We start from the raw sequence: 18,319 nt of genomic DNA, 5'->3' as shown, positions 1-18,319 counted from the left end.
ACTGAAAGAAAGAACTTGGCAGCAGGAGCTTTCCTAGATGTAAATCTACTTCCTCAGATGTATTGGGATATAATGATAGTAATAATAGAGAGGCCTTGTAGCCCTTTTAAGACTGGCTGAAAGAAATTGGCATGAGCTTTCCTAGACTTGAGTCTACTTCCTCAGATACATTTGGATATAACGTAGAGAGATCTTGTAGCCCCTTTGAGACTCACTGAAAGAAAGAAGTTAGCCACAGGGGCTTTCCTAGACTTAAAGTCTACTTCTTCTCCAGATGCATGTGAGGAAGAGGAAGCAGACTTTAGTCTAGAGAAACTCACTGTTTACTAATACCCCTGCTGCCAACTTACTTAAGTGAACCTCAGAGGTGCCATGGGCTCTCTCTACATACTTATGAATGCATTGTGGGAGCATGACTTGAGGCACTGATGTTGTTGGGGTTGTGTATAACTGAGAAGCGGGACAGAAATAAATATTATGGGCCTGTTACAGGCTGCCAAAATAAAGCTGCTTGGGGTCTCTTTGGAGGTATGCTATTTAAATGATGCATGGGTCCTAAGACTCCGGAGGTTGCGCCAAAGCCACACTCCATTCCTAAGCACTGGAGGGCAGCTTTGGGGCAGCTTCCGGTTCTTAGGACCCATGCATCATTTAAACAGCATACCTCCAAAGAGACCCGAAGCAGCTTTATTTGGGCAGTCTGTAACAGGCCATTGTTAATTATTGTTCCGTTTGTGAAGCAGGCGGCGCTGTGTAAACGCATGATGGTAATAAGGTTCTAGGTCGTTTTCCTCTAAACCAATTTCAGGAGGAAGGAAGTCCTACACAGCTTCCCTTCCAACCATCAATCAGAGCCGCCATTTTGTTTTCTCTCCCGCCCCTCGTCCCGCCGCGTCTCCCATTCGCTATCCAGCTGCGCATGCGCCGCCGCCCGTCGCTGAGCGACGGGAGTGAAAGTTCCCGTCAGGAGCGCCGAACTCTCGCGAGAGGCGGTTCAACAACGTCATCCTGCTTTAGCTGCGCAGTTCCTCCGCCCGGAGCTTCCTTATCCTTTGTCCAAGGGGAGGAGGTTGTTGAGCCGCCATTTTGTTTCCTCGCGTCTCTCGTCTCTCATTCGCTACCCCGTTGCGCATGCGCTGTCGCTAAGCGACGAGAGCGCCGAGGTCTCGCGAGAGGCGAGCCGACGACGCCATCCCGCTCGCTCGCCTGGGCTGCGTAGCTCCTCCGCCGGGCGCTTCCTTGTCCTTTGTCCAAGGAGGGGAGGAGGAGGAGGAGGAGGAGGTTCGGCGCTGCTCCCCTTGGGGAAGTGGGTGAGGTGCTGCCGGTGAGTGGGAGGGAGGCGGGAGGTAGGGCGGGAAGAGGAGGAGAGGACGAAGCGGCCGTTGGTGGGGCGCGCGAGCCATCGAAGGGAAGGCGCGAGGCTCCTCTTTCTCTTCGGACGCCATTTTGAATGCTTAGAAAGCGGGGGGGCGCTGAACAGAGACACCCGGGGAGCGAAAGAACGGGACGTCGTCGTCGTCATGGTGATGGACGAGGGGCGGGGTAACCTGAGGGAACGGAATGACTGGGCCCCAGTGAGGCTAACCAATAGAAAAGGAGGCGCGTGGCCTCCCCCCCCCTCTCGCGCCACTGCTGAGCGTTGGGCCGATAAGACAAGAGAGCCACACCCCTTTCGAATTCGTAGATTCGGCCACGCCCCCTCCTTTTCCACCGCCCTTTTGTGACATACGCATGCGCGATATAGGAGGCGACAGCGCGCGCGTCCGTGTGCGCATGCGTGCGCGGTCTGAGCAGGATTTCTTGCGTAGCGCTTCTTGTTGTGACGTGTTGTTCTACGTAGAGAGCGGAAGGCGCCTGAGAGAGCCAGACTGAGTCCGTGCTCCTGAGGGTCCCAGGTGCCCTTTTGTTGTGGCCCCAGAGCCCTCTTGACACGCCTCCTCCACAGTTGCGGATTTGAACATTAACGGTTTTATTAATATGTTCCTCTCTAGGGATATCTAGGTCCTCCTCCAGCGCAACTCTATGGCCAGCCTTAGCCAAAGTCGCACTGAAGGACCTAGAGAGCATACTCTACTAGTTCTATGGCCAGTGTCTGTCGGAGGTTGGCCAGAGAGTTGCCCTGAGTGAGGAGCTAGAGATTCCTAGGGAGATGTTCTTGTCATTTGCCGTTCTTCCGCATTCGCGGGGGTCCTGTGCCCCCAACCCCAGCAGATGCGGAGGGACAGGTGTAAATCTCAAGAAGCTACAAGCAGTGAGCCATAGCAGTTAAAGCAGGGCCAAGGTGGATTATGCCTGCAATGCCAGCGGGAATTATTTCCGACATCACTTACTTACATGTTTGTTCATTTATTTATTATGGTATTTATACCCCACCCTTCAGCCCTAAAGGCTCTCAGAGCAGCTTGCAATTGTTATTATTTTTAATTAGATGGTTCCCTGCCCTGAGGCTTACAATCTAAAAAGACACAACACAAAAGGAGAAGGGAATGGAGCTGGGGAAGAGGATCAGGTCCAGCAGTTCTTCTCTCCCTCTGAGGCCTGGACCAAGGCAGATGGACTGCAGGGAGGGCTCTGCTTCTTAAGGATAGGCCCAATGGGATAGGCCTGTCTTCTCACTCCCTCTCAGGCCAGATGGAGGGAGGCTCTGAAGTTCACAGAAAAACTTACATAGCATAAGGTTATGCAAAGGGTAAATCCCATCCGCTGTTCAGCAGCACAAGAACACTCTCCCAGATGCTGAGTAAAGAAAAAACTTCCTTCCAGCCCCCCATACAATGCCTCACAAGCAGCTCTTTATATCAGAATAGGTTTTGAAGCTCTATAAATGGCAAATCAATGCCATTTATACCAAGAAAGCATTTATTTTTTGTTCATACATTCGTAGCACTGCGTTACCCTTTTAGGCAATGCAATGGCTTGATGTGGTTGGCTTGGCTAATTAAAGCAAATGTTAGCTTTGCTCTGCAGTACAGTTCTGAAGTAGTTTTTGTTATTTCTTATACTGACAGATACCTTTTGTACATCAAGGACAGGCCTGATTGTGCAAAGAACTGAAGCCAGGTTATCTGAGAGAAAGCTTTGCTGCTGCGTGTGATGAAACCTAACCCCAAGTAAACAAGCGTATGGTTGTGCTGTTTGCCCTATTCTTAGACAAGCAAAAGTAGAATGGGATTCGATGTACTTGGATAACATATATTCAAGTTTATTCAAGCAGAAGGGTGCTTTGATTTTTGTTGTTGTTTTTATTCTGCCCAAGGGAGACTCTGAAGTTCAAAACCTTTGGTAGACTTCATGTGCCAGTGTTATTATTTAAGAAGAATGCTCTTAAATTCTTTGTGGAGCCATTCATCATTTGTCTCTGTTGTCATATTTGTTGTGTAGTTGTGAGTGTAGGAAAACCCTTAAATGTTTTTTTATACCCCCAGAGTGTGCTGCCAAAAAGGAGCTGAGAGAGGAAACTACAATCATTTTGCATACAGAAACACAACCAAATCCATTTGCACCCTTGACTGCCCTTACATTCGGTTCACTTATGCATCTTGCTATTGGCTTCAGGCTGGAGTACAGAATTTTCTTCTGGAGACTTTAATAAAGTCAAATATCCCAGGACTGATAATGGGAAAGAAAGCCATCGCAAGTAGAATGAAAGGACAGTGAAAAACGTACTCCGTGGTGCTTCCATTCTCTTTTACTGTATGTAAAAGCTACTGCAAGTAGGGCTGAGGATTCTGTGGACTAGTCCCTTTTGCTTTTTATTTCCCAGGATAAAAGTCAATCAGTAGGATTATATGTCTGTGTTTTCTTAAAATAGTGGAGATTACAGGTTATGGAACAGTGTCTCCCTTGACAGTATAAGTTCTTGCATGAATTTGGGCTCCTACCTCTTTGGACGCTTTTGTGGGGAGAAAAAGAAACATTGAATGCACTGTGAAGTTTCATGGTTGGTGAGAGAGCCATTAATTTCAGGAAGATGTTCATCCTTTGTCGCTTTCTCATTGGAAGGGCAGAACAAAGGTGACCTCCTCCGTCAGAAAATGTATATACATTTCTAATCCATCGAGTTGGCACTCTGAGAACTAAGATGTAGTGCAATGCGTGTCTGAAAGAATTACATTAAATAAATTCCAGTAGTTCAAAGCTGGGAAACCTGTGGCTCTCCAGATGGCCATAGCGGCTGAGTATGATATTGGAGTCCAACAATATCGGGGGCCACAGGTTCCCCACCCATGTAATCAATGCAAAAGAAGAGCACAAACTCCAGAGGCAAAGATTGCTGGGTCTAGGTTAGAATCTAGCAAACTAGAAGTATATCTCTCTGGAAGGATGAACAAAGTGTGAGGAAGAGAAGACATAAAGGATAAATACCAGTGTGAGGGGACTTTTGGAAAATTAGGGTCTTTTCCCCCCGCTATCAATATCTCATTTTTCATGCTAGTTTTACTTATATTTAGTATGCAAAGTGAAGAAAATGGCAGAGTAACGTTAGATGCCTATTAGTATCCAAAATGTTTTCACAGTAACCAACCTTAATTGAAGCAAGGCATTTGACATGGGCTGGAGAATGCAGTCAAGTGCACTTACAGGGCAACCCCATTTTCAGAAGTGACTTCAATTGAATTCAGTGGACTCCAGTTACTTCCATGGGAGTGGGTCTAAGTACAGCCCTAGTGTAATTTAAGCTATAGGTTTCACTCAACCTAAAGTGACGTTTATGCATTGAACAAAGTGTTATAAGTGCATTTAGGATTCTGTTGTTTAAGTTAATATTTAAACAGCTGTATTGGATTCTTGTGAATATTTTTTAATATGGAATGAAGGCATTGAGGATTTAGTGTACTGATTTCAGTATGTCTGGAAAACTGTGCTTCCTAGGGACTTTAATCTGGATGCTATTTGTATCTTTGACTTTATATTTCATTAGGATTGGATTCATTCCACTGACCTGAACATGATTTATATTGTTAATTTGTAATGTTACGATTAAACCTTTTAAAAAGTGGAAAGATTTCAACTCCACATCCCTGATTAAATGGAGTATAAACATTGTCGGTCCCAAACAGAATAGAGGGAGGAAAGATGGGGCTAATATCATAGGAAACAGCTATTTTTTTTTATTTTGCTTTTCTTTCTGTTGTTATATATTCATTTTTAAGAAATGTTTTAACTGTTGTATTTTTCTTTTATTGTTGTCACATAACTCATAGCTGCCTTGTGGATCCCTTGTGACCGAAAGGCTGGGTAAGAAGCACTGTAAACAAAAAAAACCATGTCTACCCCACCTCTCTCTCAGGGCTTGTGCAGGATAAAATACCTGCTTGCCCTGTCATAAAAAGTAAACTTCACAGTGACTTCGCATTTTCTTTTTCAGAGCAGTTTGCTTTTGGATGATCAAGAACTCTGTATCTCTGGCAGACTATTACTGCTCTAGAAAGTTTCTCTTTGTTCTGTGGAGGTTGCGGACTAGGAATACGGCAGTCACTGGTCTCGTCAAAGATTATTATAATACATTCAGCCTCTGTGTGACAAGTTAAGAAGAATCGGGTAGAATAGTTGAGAGACAGTATCCTACTAATGATCTACTTTGTTAGGTGAGGCCTTGCTGGTTTGTGATACAAAAAAGTCCCTTAACAGAAGACTCTTGTTTGCCAGTTACTAGGTTTAGTTAGCATTCCATGTTGTGTGGCTGTTAAGAAGTTGTTAGTCTCAAGCTCTTTTTGTTAAGTTTTCAGGTTGTCAGGAAAATTAGACAAATAAGTGTTGATGGATAAACTCCTTTGGGCAACTTCCAGCAAGAGCATGTGTGCCTTCTGCTGTGCTAAAGGGTTGATAAATAATCTCATTGGCTTTAAGTTCAGTTGTGATTTGAAGACCATATATATATATATATATTTGCAACTATGTTGGTAACTTGCATTGTGCAGAAACAACTCCAGTAGGTGGCTAGAAGTATTGAGGTTTCCTTGTTCCTGGTCTCCTCTGCCATCTTCGTGTCCTGCTGAAATTCCTTCTAGCCAGGTGCAAAGGGCATGCAGTGGATTCCTGCAGCTGCCTCCAAGTCCCTAATGACACAGGGGCAGTTTCCTTTAGTCCAAAGTGTCACCAGATCTGCAAACTCCACAACTAACAGGTGTTGCTTCAGCTCTCTTCCTAAGGCTCACTCATCACAACCACCATTTTGATCAGCATTTCTCTTCTCTTGTCATTTCTAGGCTGTTCTTATTCTACATTTGGCTGTCTAGCAAAACCTCACTAGGAATGTGTGCAGGACCCACTTTGTTATGATAGAGTGCCAGCTGTAGTTGAACAACTGGGGGCTTCTTGACAGAAAGCTGGCAGGTTTTCTCTCTAGAGCTGCGCTGTGGCCCTGTTGTCTTTTATAGTGATATTTTTTAAGTGGGACTCATCTACGCATATTCAGGGAAATAGAGTACTTACCACACATGAAGGGGAGTGTTAAGCTGCTTGGGTTGCAAGCAGAGAGCCTTTTCTCCTAAACTTGGTGTCGTCAGATTGTAGGTCTTTTAAATATATCTCTGATGTGTTTGGTGGTAAGGACAGATTCCCATAGGCCCACAAGAAACTACATATCCTTGTATAAATATAGAAATCAACTCAAAAAACTAGATTGACATACCCACAAGTCAATGTAAGTGTTGTACCTTAATTCTTAGAAAAAGGGAATCATGTCTTTCTCTGAGTAGAGTAGTGAGAGCTTAGTCCGTCCCAGGAAAACCTAAAAGAAACACCAACTCCCTCTACTCTCTCCAGTCTGGCACCACTTCTTCCCTTTTTGAATGCCTGGGGAGGAAAATAGCAGAGGTGGCATCAGCTCTTTGGCACTTCCTCTGAAAGGATCACTGAGAGAGTAGAGGGGGACAGTGGTTTTTTAGGTGTTCTCAGGATGGACTAAGCTCTCACCTTTTGCCACCCTACTCTGAGAAGGGGATGGTTCCTTTTTTGATAAGAGTTAATACTGTATTTTGAATCTTGCCTTTACATCCTTTTGACATGTTCATATGTTCTTAGCCCTGCTCATGCCTGGTCACCACCACCACCACCACCACCCCCCCAAAATGTCACAGCCACAACATACTGTAGTTCCTTCCTCATCCCTCCACTCTTTAGGATGAGCACAAACAGTTATGCCTCCCAGAATTTTGTAAGTTCTTTGGCATCATTTTCTTTTGCTTCATCCTTTACATTGTTTGTTACATATGAGTCACATCAAAATCCATATTTTTTGGCCCCAGAACCTGGTCTTGTCTTTAAACATGAAGTTGACTTATATATGAGTATATGCAACAATTGCAGAAAGTCAGAAGAGGTCTCTGCAGGAAGCAGCCATAAGGGGTAGTTTCTGATCTCCAGTATTACTGGCCTCTTCAGTTATGTTGGGAGAGGGGGCAGAACTACATAAGTTGCACTGAACAAAACTGAAACAGGGATAACTCAGGTGGGCACATAGTAAGACAAGGGGGGCTACATTGTCTGTTGACACATGTAGTAGGTTTGATGTTAAATATATCCTTTGTAAGTGTGGTACGTCCACCTCATTTGAGTGGTTCCATTTCATGTTTAAAGAAAGTGCCTTTTTTCTTTTTGGATGTGAGGTATACAGCATTGTGATAAGCTTCTGCATTAGTCGATGGGATTCAAGTTCATTGGGGGTGTGGATTTAACGCCTCCTGGAACAGTACTTACTGAGTTAGCCATATAGTCTTAGTCTTGGGTAGCCAAGACAAATTGTGGAAATCATATTGTTGTGGAAATTGTAGTTTTACCGTGAGACTATTATCTATCTCCTTCAGTGCTGTTTGTGGCTTTATTCTCTGCATTTGCATCTACCTATTCATCTTTGCCCATTCTTTCTTTGTACTTCCTTTTCATGGGTGGTTTTCTCAGCCTTGCTAGAGACAGTATATTTTATGAAAGTATAATGCTGAGCAAGCAGTTATGGTGTACTTATTCTTTTTTATGCTTCAGGTCTAGACTAGAGAAGTGGCTTCTTGCATGTGATCTGAGTCCATCAGTGTGAGAGCAGGCATGATAGTGTCCTTCTCCCTCTGCTTGAGAGGTTTTCTTCCCAGACTTGTTTGATGAGGAATAGAATCCTTTGTTATTATTATTTTTTCTCATGGCTCTTTGCCCTGCCCTATAAGGGGAGATAGGGGAAACTGTTTAGTTGGTGTACTGGCTAGTCTATAGAGCCAAATCAGGCAGGACCTTCTCAGGACAAAAGTGGGAAGGATCACTCCTCCACTATCTGTTCCCATGTGGGGAAAAACAATCTTTCTGCTTGTAAGAATAAATGGAATTATATCTCAAAGAAAACTGTTCTCTCCCACCAACTTAGAATTGCCAAATGAAAATAGTATAAAATTACCAAGTGTCTTACTGAGTAAAATTGTATTAAAGTTGGGATTCTCACATGCATCTCCAGTTGATAACTAAATAGGTTTCAGGCATCTCTGGATATACCAGTTTCAGTTGTTGAAATGGGAAGATGCTGCTGTGTTCTGTTTGGGGCACATGTGTTTGAGAGTCTATGTGCTCCACTATGGAGTTTATGCGCTGTTGTTCTGCTATTTTCCAGAATAAAAATTCATGTCACTCCTGATCCCTCCCTTATTAACTTACACTTGATTTTTACATTTAGTATGTTGTACATGTCACCTTTTCGTTTTAAAAAATAAATCATCTGTGTAGAAGCTTTCAAAATAAAGAGGAAATTATTTTGTTTGCGTCTCTCTGTCTGGCTGTCATTCTGTCCTGCTGGTGAAACATGACCTCTTGTGCACCGCCCTGTTTCCTTTTCCCAGTCTCCTAAATTTTACCCTATGCCTGTCAGTCCCTTCCCAAGATCCTGGTGTTTTGCTTCCCATTCACTACCTCACCTAGTTGTCAGAACTCCAGTCCTGTAGCTGGCACTGGAACAGAATGTGCATGTGGCTTTTATGTGGGCATAGGAAAGGTATGTGCACACTGTTCATGTGTATTGTTAGACAATAGCTTATAGTGGCTTTACCAGCCTGCAGTGTTATGAGTTAAAGTAGCACACACTGAAGTGATTGGGTGATTGTAGTGCATGGCTGGGCTAACTGAAAGGAATTGGGGAGATACTATTACTTTCTCAAGCCATAGGTGCATCTCATTTGAGGGCCAAAGGTGTTGAGGGTAGCGGTGTGGCAGGCTGCATGAGAAGGTCATGCTAGTTGTCATGTATGTATTAAAGGCAATGGCAGTTGTAAACTCTCATAGCATTGTGCTTTCAGTAACATCTGAGCAGCTGTTGCATTTTTTTTAATGTTTCAAGATATTGCTAATGTATACAGTCCTGCTTACAAAGGGGTGGGGGTGAATCATGATTCTCAAATGCTGAATTTGCTGTTTATGTTTTTTATGGTGTTTGATTTTAAACAGCAAAATGGACTGGGCTGGGAAACATAATGGTCCAAATGATTCATCTAGTGATGGAACAGTACGATTGCGTGGTCTGCCATTTGGCTGCAGCAAGGAGGAGATCGTTCAGTTCTTTCAAGGTAGCTCTAGTGTTAATGTCAAGTGACTTTCAGTGTTTCTATGTCTGCAAGACTGATATTTGAAATAGTTTAATTTTTATTAGCTATTCCTGAGGGGGGAGGGGGGAAATCAGTCTTTAAAGTATAGATTGCTAATTTTGGTATTCTTTATTAAAATACTGCTAAACAGTTAAGAGATACATTGGTAGTGTAGGCTATAAAATCTATACATATTTAGATATCTTGCTAGGAATCAGGATTTGGAGCATGTAGCTACTAGTATAGTATGTAGTACAGGTGGGCCTTTGTGATGTAGCTGTTGCTGTGTAGTCTGAACAGAAACAGTAATAGAATGTCTAAACCCATAAAGTTTAATGAAACATCTTTAGTGTGTGCATTTGGGTTAGGTGGGGGGGAAAGCTAAGCTATTTTCTTGCATTTGTGTAGATTTGCTTTAAGTATTTTCTACAAATGGGAATGTTTCAGACTTTAACACTCTTCCCCTTGATGGGGTTATTTGTCCTTGGGTTAAAGGGTTGGAAATCGTGCCAAATGGGATAACATTGACGCTGGACTACCAGGGGAGAAGCACAGGGGAGGCCTTCGTGCAGTTTGCTTCAAAGGAGATAGCAGAAAAAGCTCTGGGGAAACACAAGGAAAGAATAGGGCACAGGTGGGGATGGAGAGTTTGGGATGGTATTAAATCTTCTTTGGGGGGTTGGGGGTCAGTGTTGCTTTTGGGGGGTTGGGGAGAATAAATTAACTGGCTATTTTTTAAAAAAGAATCACCCTAAGTAACTTGGGAAGTACAGTAGAATTGGTGGGAGGGGGATTGGTAATATTATGTAGCTTCATAAAATTAGATTGTTTCTATTTGTGTGGAGGGTGTTCTGTGATAGCCAGATATTTTTCAAAAGTTTTTGTTCTGGGGTAGGGGGGGAGTGTGGTTCAGAGGTTTGTTATATTTAATGTGCAGTTAGATTGTTTTTTAGTCAGTATAATAAATCAGAGGAATGCTTGCTTTTGCATTTAAAATTTCTAAATGTTAAAGTGACACTTGGAAAAACAGTGTACACTTCTACTGAATGCTGTATCTAGCTATAGAATTCAGAGTATTTGTGCAACATGTTACTGTATTTTGTTCCAAATATCTTATATTTGTATTCTTACATTTGTACATTGTAAATCTTTTTTTACTCAGATATATTGAGATCTTCAAAAGTAGTAAGAGTGAAATCCGAGGATTCTATGACCCACCACGAAGAATGATGGGACAGCGACCTGGACCATATGATAGACCAATGGGAGGAAGAGGGGGTTATTATGGAGCTGGGCGTGGAAGTATGTATGACAGAATGCGTCGAGGAGGTGGTGGATATGACGGTGGTATGTGTATCTAATGACCACAGGCTCTTGTCATTTTCATGTTCCTGACATTTTGTCAAGAAATACAGAAATGACAGTAATTATAATACATACCAAGTCTGAAATCTGGATACCACTCAGTTTATTTTTACAAGCCGTGTGACTAAAGTTTGAAAAGGTATGGAAAGGCATCTGAAATTAGATTTTGACTGTAGAAAACTTGGTTTGCATGTCTTTGAGCCTGACCACATTTATGTACTGATATTTGTTTTTATATTTGATGTGAAGAAATGTTGATTATATGCATAATGTTAATGTCTGAAGCTTGCTTTTAAAGAACATTACATTATATGTCCACTTAAATCTCACAGGGTATGGTGGCTTTGATGACTATGGTGGCTATAACAATTATGGCTATGGAAATGATGGCTATGATGACAGAATGAGAGATGGGAGAGGTAAGATCTAAAAGCTGAATAATATTCTTCAACGACAGGTTGCCTCATGCAAACTCTAAGCAGAGAAAGCAAGGAGGTGTATTGTTTTGTATGAACAGAAATTCTAGCAAAAGTGATGATTGTTTATTTCTAGGGATTGGTTTTAATTCTTTAGTAGTAATGTTAAATTCATCAAAGCTGAAGGAAATGGTGTGTATTGCTACATAGTTGTAAGTCCCAGTATATGGTTAGATGAGGAAACTACTTTTCTTTTCCATTCTTCTTGAATGAAATGAAAAAAATATTTAGCCTGATGGGTACCAAAAGATGCCCAGAGAAAAGTAAACTGTAGTAGCGTATTTTTCAGTACTTGTTACTCCAGTCCTATGCCCAGTTTCAAGAGAGGTAAGTGTACATTGGATGTCCTTCAGTAAACCATACATTTACAGACATTTTTGTTTCTAGGAATGGGAGGCCATGGATATGGTGGAGCAGGAGATGCCAGCTCAGGCTTTCATGGTGGTCACTTTGTTCACATGAGGGGATTGCCATTTCGAGCTACAGAAAACGATATTGCTAATGTAAGTGTTGTGGACATACATCCTTAGTTGAAACAAAAATGTCTTTTCATACCTGGTGAATTGTTTTACTTTTGAAATCAGATGCATGCAACCATTTTAAAACTGAATAGAATGCAGCTACTGTATGGTGCTAGACTTACACACGCACACTGCTGCTTCCATTTTTTGTTGAAAGGTTACTGGCATTGGAAAGTAGCTAGCGGTGCATTCTGATTTGAACCAACACTATTCTTTCCATCGAAACCTAAGAAAGCTCATTTATTTCTGCACCATAGTCTGGTGCCACTTATCATCTGAAACACCGATCAATCAATAGCTATTCAATCTGTGCAGGATGGAATCATGCAACCCCTGAAGAGGCAGGTTTATTGTTTGTATGTACTGTCGTATTCAACTCTGGCAAGGAATGCATTTGCACAATTAAATCTAATGTGTTGGTCTGCTCGTTCCTGTCTGGTCTCGCCACATAACATATGCCTTAGTTAGATCTTATTTAGATTATTTTTACTGTATTGTACATATGTTTACTGTATTGTACATATGTACATACTCCTTAAAGAGTATATGACAACTACAGTTGGTCCAAAGAGCTTTGATCAGACTGTTGACCAGTTCTGATTACAGGTATTATGTAACCCCTGATAACAGCAGCAACAGGTCAACTTCTGGGCCAAATTTAGTATGTTAGTTATGGGCCTATAAACTATTCTCCACGATATGTCAATATCTTCATGGCCAACTTAGCTTCTTTAACCAGAAACCCAGAAACTTCTCCTCTACCTGAGATACATCTTCATAATTTGGAGTCATGGAGAAGATCCGCGCAAAACATTTCACCAGAGTTTCCACAACTTCCACCCTACAATCAACCTCAACCTGGAACTATCTACAGAAGAGGTTCCCTTTCTGGACACCACAGTGTAGCTACAAAATGGACATCTAAGCCCCACTGCATATTGCAAACCCACAGACCACCACATGCTTCCAGTTTCCATCCTAAATACGCAACCAGATCCATAGTCTGCAGCCAAGCCCTGCAATACAGTCACATTTGCTCAAACCCACAAGATAGGGATGTCAAACTCAAGGAATTACAACAAGCATTCCTAAGACTACAGTATCCACCACATGAAGTTAAAAAACAAAACAAGGCTTGTACCCAGGATAGCTATTACAGAACAGTTGGAAAAGAGAAAATGACAGAACCTCACTAGTGGTCACATACAGCTCCCAACTGGGACCACTCAGGCATATCATCAATAAACTACAATCCATTCTGGACAATAATACTACTCTTTCAAGGGCTCTGGGTGGCAAATCTTTATTTGCCTACAGACAGCCTCCAAACCTCAAACAGGAAGATACATAACACACATGACAACACAGGTACTAAGCCTTGTCACAAACCTAGATGCCAACTCTGCCTGCACATTTATCCAGGAAATGTCATCACAAGACTTAATGGCATCACCCACAATACTAGGGGGGCCTTCACATGCTCATCCTCCAGTGTGATTTATGCCACACTATATCATCAGTGCCTATCAGCACTTTACATCGGGCAAGCAAGCCAGTCCCTGAGACAGAGGATAAATGGACATAAATCAGACGTTAGGAATGGAAATACCCTCATGTTAACTGGATCTGCAGGAGCCAACTTTTTTTTTCTTTTCAGTTTTCTTTTAAACTCATGTCCCTGGCTTCCACTCCACCAAAAGCATCTGAGGAAGTAGACTGAAGTCTACGAAAGCTCATGCTGTCAACTTCTTTCAGTTAGCTGCTACAAAATCTGTTTAATATATTCCCTCATGTAAGCCTACTGAGACTTTGATGTTTGTAGGGAAGGGCTATCTTTTGGTTCCACTACCTTCAGAGGTATGTTTGGTGCAGGCACGAGAGGGCCTTTTCAGTGACTGTTCTTTTAAAAAAAAACTTTTAAAAACCCTGGGATTTTCTCTACCCTAGTAGCCTCATGGGCTGTGTGTCAATTTTATTTATTAACTCATCTGTCAAAATAAAGCTCACTTTGAGCTGAAGCAACACGACAGGTGAAATTTATTCCCTGTGGTCTATTCGACTCTGCGGTCTTTGCAATATTGTAGGTATTTTGGCACATAGAGTTCAAGGAGTCAGGATTCACAAAACTTGGGAAAAAACGATTAAGCCAAATTGTTTTTAAAATTAAAATATGGATGAGGGAGGAAATAAAGCACCACAGGACAGCTGACCTCAAAATTGTTATGTGGTTTGGATTTGTTTTGGGTTTTTTTTTAAAAGAAAGATGAAATATTACACACAGTGGCTGCATTCCATGCCAGACCTGTTAACATAAGAATGAAGTAACTTTTTAAAAAGCAATCATGCCTATTCTTGCTTTTTTCTTTCTTTTTTTTTTTTTTTTCTTCTTTTTAATCCTTCATGTTCATTGGTCTTCTGTAACCAGGTCTTTCTGCAGTTTTTCTAACCAGTTCTAGAGCTATGTATACGAATACATGATCTATAGTATAAATCCAGTCAGTTTGTACTTGTACATGCGGCTCATCCCAGTGTGAAGTGGATGAGGTAGTTGACTCACTTCTCTGAGATGCCATTTTGTCTCTGGCTTTATTCCCCCTCCCCAAGATACAGTTTTACAAATAGTTCGTTTGTAGATCTAGAGATTCTAAAGAGAATAAATCCCATGAAGCCTAATCCAGGCTACTGTAGCACCAAGATTTTGTACATTATTCCAAGTACAAAAATAATGTCCAAAAGGCTCAAAGAAAGTAGGTATGGGCAGCTGAAGTTGGGCTATGCGGATTAGGAAAGCTCATAACAAATTTGTGTGTTTTCTAGTAAAAGGGCTTTTTCCGACATATTTTCATTAAAATGAAAATAAATAAATGACTTCTCAATTATTATATACAGTTCTTAAACTGATATAAGAAATGCCACTTTTGCTTTTATCAGAATTTACAACCATATATCCATTTCTTTTAAAGATGTTAACAGTTTATTTTAACGGTTGCAGTTTAGACACTGAAGTGTGAAATACTGCAATATCTGGGCGTAAATTCGATTTGATGTATTGAAAATCTTCTATACTCATTAATATACAATTTTTCACTTTTAGTTTTTCTCACCACTGACCCCTATAAGAGTTCACATTGACATTGGAGCAGATGGTAGAGCCACAGGTGAAGCTGATGTAGAATTTGTGACACATGAAGATGCAGTGGCTGCCATGTCAAAGGATAAAAATCATATGCGTAAGTATAGCAAACAGAAAAATTAAATGATCAGAATTGGTGTCTTCTGGCTGATAGAAGTACTGTAATATGAGTTTTATTTTCATAAAACCGAAAGGCAAAAGCAGTATTGCAAACTGCATTACTAAGATTAATATAGACAATCTAATACCACACTTTTTACAGCTAGCCAGCATGAATACCTGAGGTGTAGACCTCTTGGATTGTTTGGAATACTTGCATACACTGTACATTTTGGAAGAGTATTGCCATTTCACATCTGTGTGATCTATTTACAGAGCCACACATGCTGATTGGCCATCTTTCTGTAGCATATGTGCTTGTAAAGGAAAAGGAGGTTATACATCTCCAGATTCTTTATTAATTATGATGGGCAAAAATATGTTTATACTTTTGTGTTACCAAAACGAAAGAAAAAAGATGCATATAGACTTTAAAGTCATCTCCATTAAATTTTCACTTATGGACTTGTATGTTTTGATTGTTCTTTTAAAGAGCATCGATACATTGAGCTGTTCCTGAATTCAACTGCTGGAGGTGGTTCTGGCATGGGAGGCTATGGCAGAGATGGCATGGGTATGCTTGGTTTCACATTTTAAATTCAAATTAAATATACACAGGATTTCTAAAGACTAACGGTGAATGCTGTTTTGCAGATCAAGGTGGTTATGGTTCCGTTGGAAGAATGGGAATGGGCAGCAGTTATAGTGGAGGATATGGTACTCCTGATGGGTTGGGTGGCTATGGTAAGTTGTCTTAGTAGTCAAACTATATTGTTACTTTACTGCTAAGATACTTGCTCTTCTTTAAGTACCTGTCACCTGAGAAAAGTAAAGAATGAAGTGTAAATTGTGTGCACATAATGCATGTACAGCTAATAATATAAATGATGTAAGCTATGGCTATGTAATGTTAATAGTTAAACAATATGACTGTCAAAATAAACATTCTCTTTTTGCTTCATAGGTCGCGGCAGTGGAAATAGTGGTGGATACTATGGGCAAAGCAACATGGGAGGAGGTGGATGGCGTGGAATGTATTGAGGAGCCACATTGTGTCTGCAAAGCATATTGGAAGGAGACAGTACCTGGTCTACTAGGCTTTCTTACAAAATTTAAATTTCTTTTGTATTGAAAACTTTATAATGACTGAAGGAATGTGTTTTCCCATTATTTGGTAAGCAACAGAGTGTGATGGGGAAATCTGTTTTCTGTAGGTTTTATTTGTTGCATACTCTGACTTTAAATAAATTTTTTATATTCAAACCACTGATGTTGATACTTTTTATACTAGCTGTTCCTAAAGGTATGTTGCATATTTCAGAACTCTGTTCATTTAAGAGATTCAAATCATTAAAACTGTTGTCTCATTATTGATACAACACTCTGTAAACTGAAACAACCATCAACTTGATAGTACATTTGTTGAGATTTGAAGCAAAAGCATAGGGTAGTTTCCTGCAGTTAAAGTTGTTATAAAATGCCTGCCAGGGAAGACAAGTTCTCATAGCAGAATGTCTCAAACTGTGCTGAGCATGACGGCTGTGAGTTAAAATTCTGGAATGACCTAGTGTGCAACTGTTATATTTTAAAAAGCCAGTTGATGTCTAAACTATGTGCATGACAGAAATCTCTTAACCCTGAAAAGTGTATATAAAGTATTGGTACAAATCTGTATCAATCTTCATATTCATATCCTTGGTAATCAGATTTTCAGAGAAGTTGTGAATAATATTATATGGGTAATAGAGGATATGAAGCATTTAACTATTGCTCTAGTGGACTAAAGTAACATCCATAGATTCAGTAACTGTCCTCTTAGAAATAAACATGAATTAGAGTTGGGGATACTGCTCCTATTGCTAAAGACAGGCATTTCAAACAGAGATTGGCAGATGATTAGATTACACAGATACATGGTCTGCTTGCTGTGCATTTAACGTGTAAGATGTTTGGATAAAATGCTGTTTAGACACTTAAGCATCCTCTGTATTGAAGAAAAGGTACTACATATTTATGGTTGTTGTTTATTTCCTTCATTTCAACTGCTTGAAGTCCTCCAAATTCTTCCTGATAATTTGTCAAGTGTGAACAATTACTGAAAGTTTGTTGCCTGTTTTTGCTAGTAATGTTATGTATGTAATAAATGTCTTATTGTGGGAGATAGCAAAATAGACTTCATTCTAGGAACTGTGTTGTGTCAATTTATCTAAAATGTATATAAACTGAGGGTCAAAATAATACATTTTAAAGGTTTGATTCTTTCCTGCTTTGCTATTAAAAGAACCCACAGGAAATCACCTTTTTATGATTAATCTATCAGAAAATGTCATTTGCTCATGTAGGAGAATTTAGGGTATATTTTTTCTATTAAAAATCACAGATTTTATCATAATTTGCTCATCAAATGCAATTCATTGACTGCAAATAGGCATTAGGACTTGATATTCAGGAAACAGAAGGCTATGAAGTGGAGAGGAGGAGGTATGAAAACTTAGAATGGGGCCGAAAGGATAGGAGACCAAGCAGAGAGACATGTAACATGCCATAATTCAGTAGCACCAGTGTTTGTGAACAAAACTCTAGTTTGCAACATGTCAAAATAGTTCAGCTGCAGCAGATGGATTAGCCATCCACTGTACCAGTATTGTCTAAGGATGCATCTGTGCTGCAGAAATAAGGCAATTTGACACCACTTTAACTGCCATTGCTCAATGCTGTGGAATTCTGGGGTTTGTAGTAGCACCAGAGCTCTGCCACAGAAGGCTAAATATCTCACAAAACTACAAATCCCAGAATCCCATAGCATCGAGACATGGCAGTTAAAGTGGTGTCAGTCTGCATTGTACATGTATCCTAAGCCAGTTGTTCTCAAGCTGTCAGACGCAGGGGGTGGCAGGTTTTTTTCCATTGTGCCAGTGACTGGAACCATATTTATACCCACTGACGAGTTGCTTTTTTTCTTTACTGGAAACTTGTCAGGGAATGGTAACCAGGGACTAATGCACCAGCAGTGGTCCAGGGACAACCATGTTTGAGTAGCACCACTGTAAAGTATTATTCTTGTATGTTTGCCAACCTTTAAAAGTTTGCAAGTTTTCAGAAGTTGAAGAGGAAGAAAGTCTGAGAAAGGCGCTATTGAATAACACAAGACAGGATAAGATGAAAAGT

The 18,319-nt window shown here is 40.8% G+C and overlaps 1 protein-coding gene across 8 annotated transcripts; it reads left to right on the top strand.

Moving 5' to 3' along the window:
• The first annotated feature begins 1,172 nt into the window (after positions 1-1,172).
• Positions 1,173-16,414, top strand: HNRNPH3 (heterogeneous nuclear ribonucleoprotein H3). 8 transcript variants are annotated; one of them, XM_089510496.1, is made up of 11 exons: positions 1,173-1,324; positions 3,009-3,110; positions 9,421-9,539; positions 10,053-10,191; positions 10,720-10,904; positions 11,255-11,341; positions 11,786-11,901; positions 15,014-15,149; positions 15,645-15,725; positions 15,806-15,895; positions 16,116-16,414. In XM_089510496.1, exons 2-11 carry the CDS (start codon positions 3,094-3,096, stop codon positions 16,190-16,192), a joined length of 1,047 nt encoding a protein of 348 aa, XP_089366622.1. In that variant the 5' UTR covers positions 1,173-1,324; positions 3,009-3,093; the 3' UTR covers positions 16,193-16,414. The 8 variants fall into 8 exon arrangements, with proteins under 8 accessions (XP_089366622.1, XP_089366624.1, XP_089366629.1 ...); XM_089510498.1 differs by lacking the exon at positions 3,009-3,110 and having other exon boundaries at positions 1,174-1,324; XM_089510500.1 differs by lacking the exons at positions 1,173-1,324; positions 3,009-3,110 and adding an exon at positions 1,502-1,523.
• Positions 16,415-18,319: the final 1,905 nt, after the last annotated feature.

The sequence above is a fragment of the Sceloporus occidentalis genome, unplaced genomic scaffold (genome assembly GCF_023333645.1).
Source record: "Sceloporus occidentalis isolate IW3139 unplaced genomic scaffold, rSceOcc1.0.p SCAF_2, whole genome shotgun sequence".
Taxonomy (NCBI): domain Eukaryota; kingdom Metazoa; phylum Chordata; class Lepidosauria; order Squamata; family Phrynosomatidae; genus Sceloporus; species Sceloporus occidentalis.
Note: the sequence above shows the minus strand (reverse complement) of the source record. Positions and strands in the feature narration are given on the sequence as shown.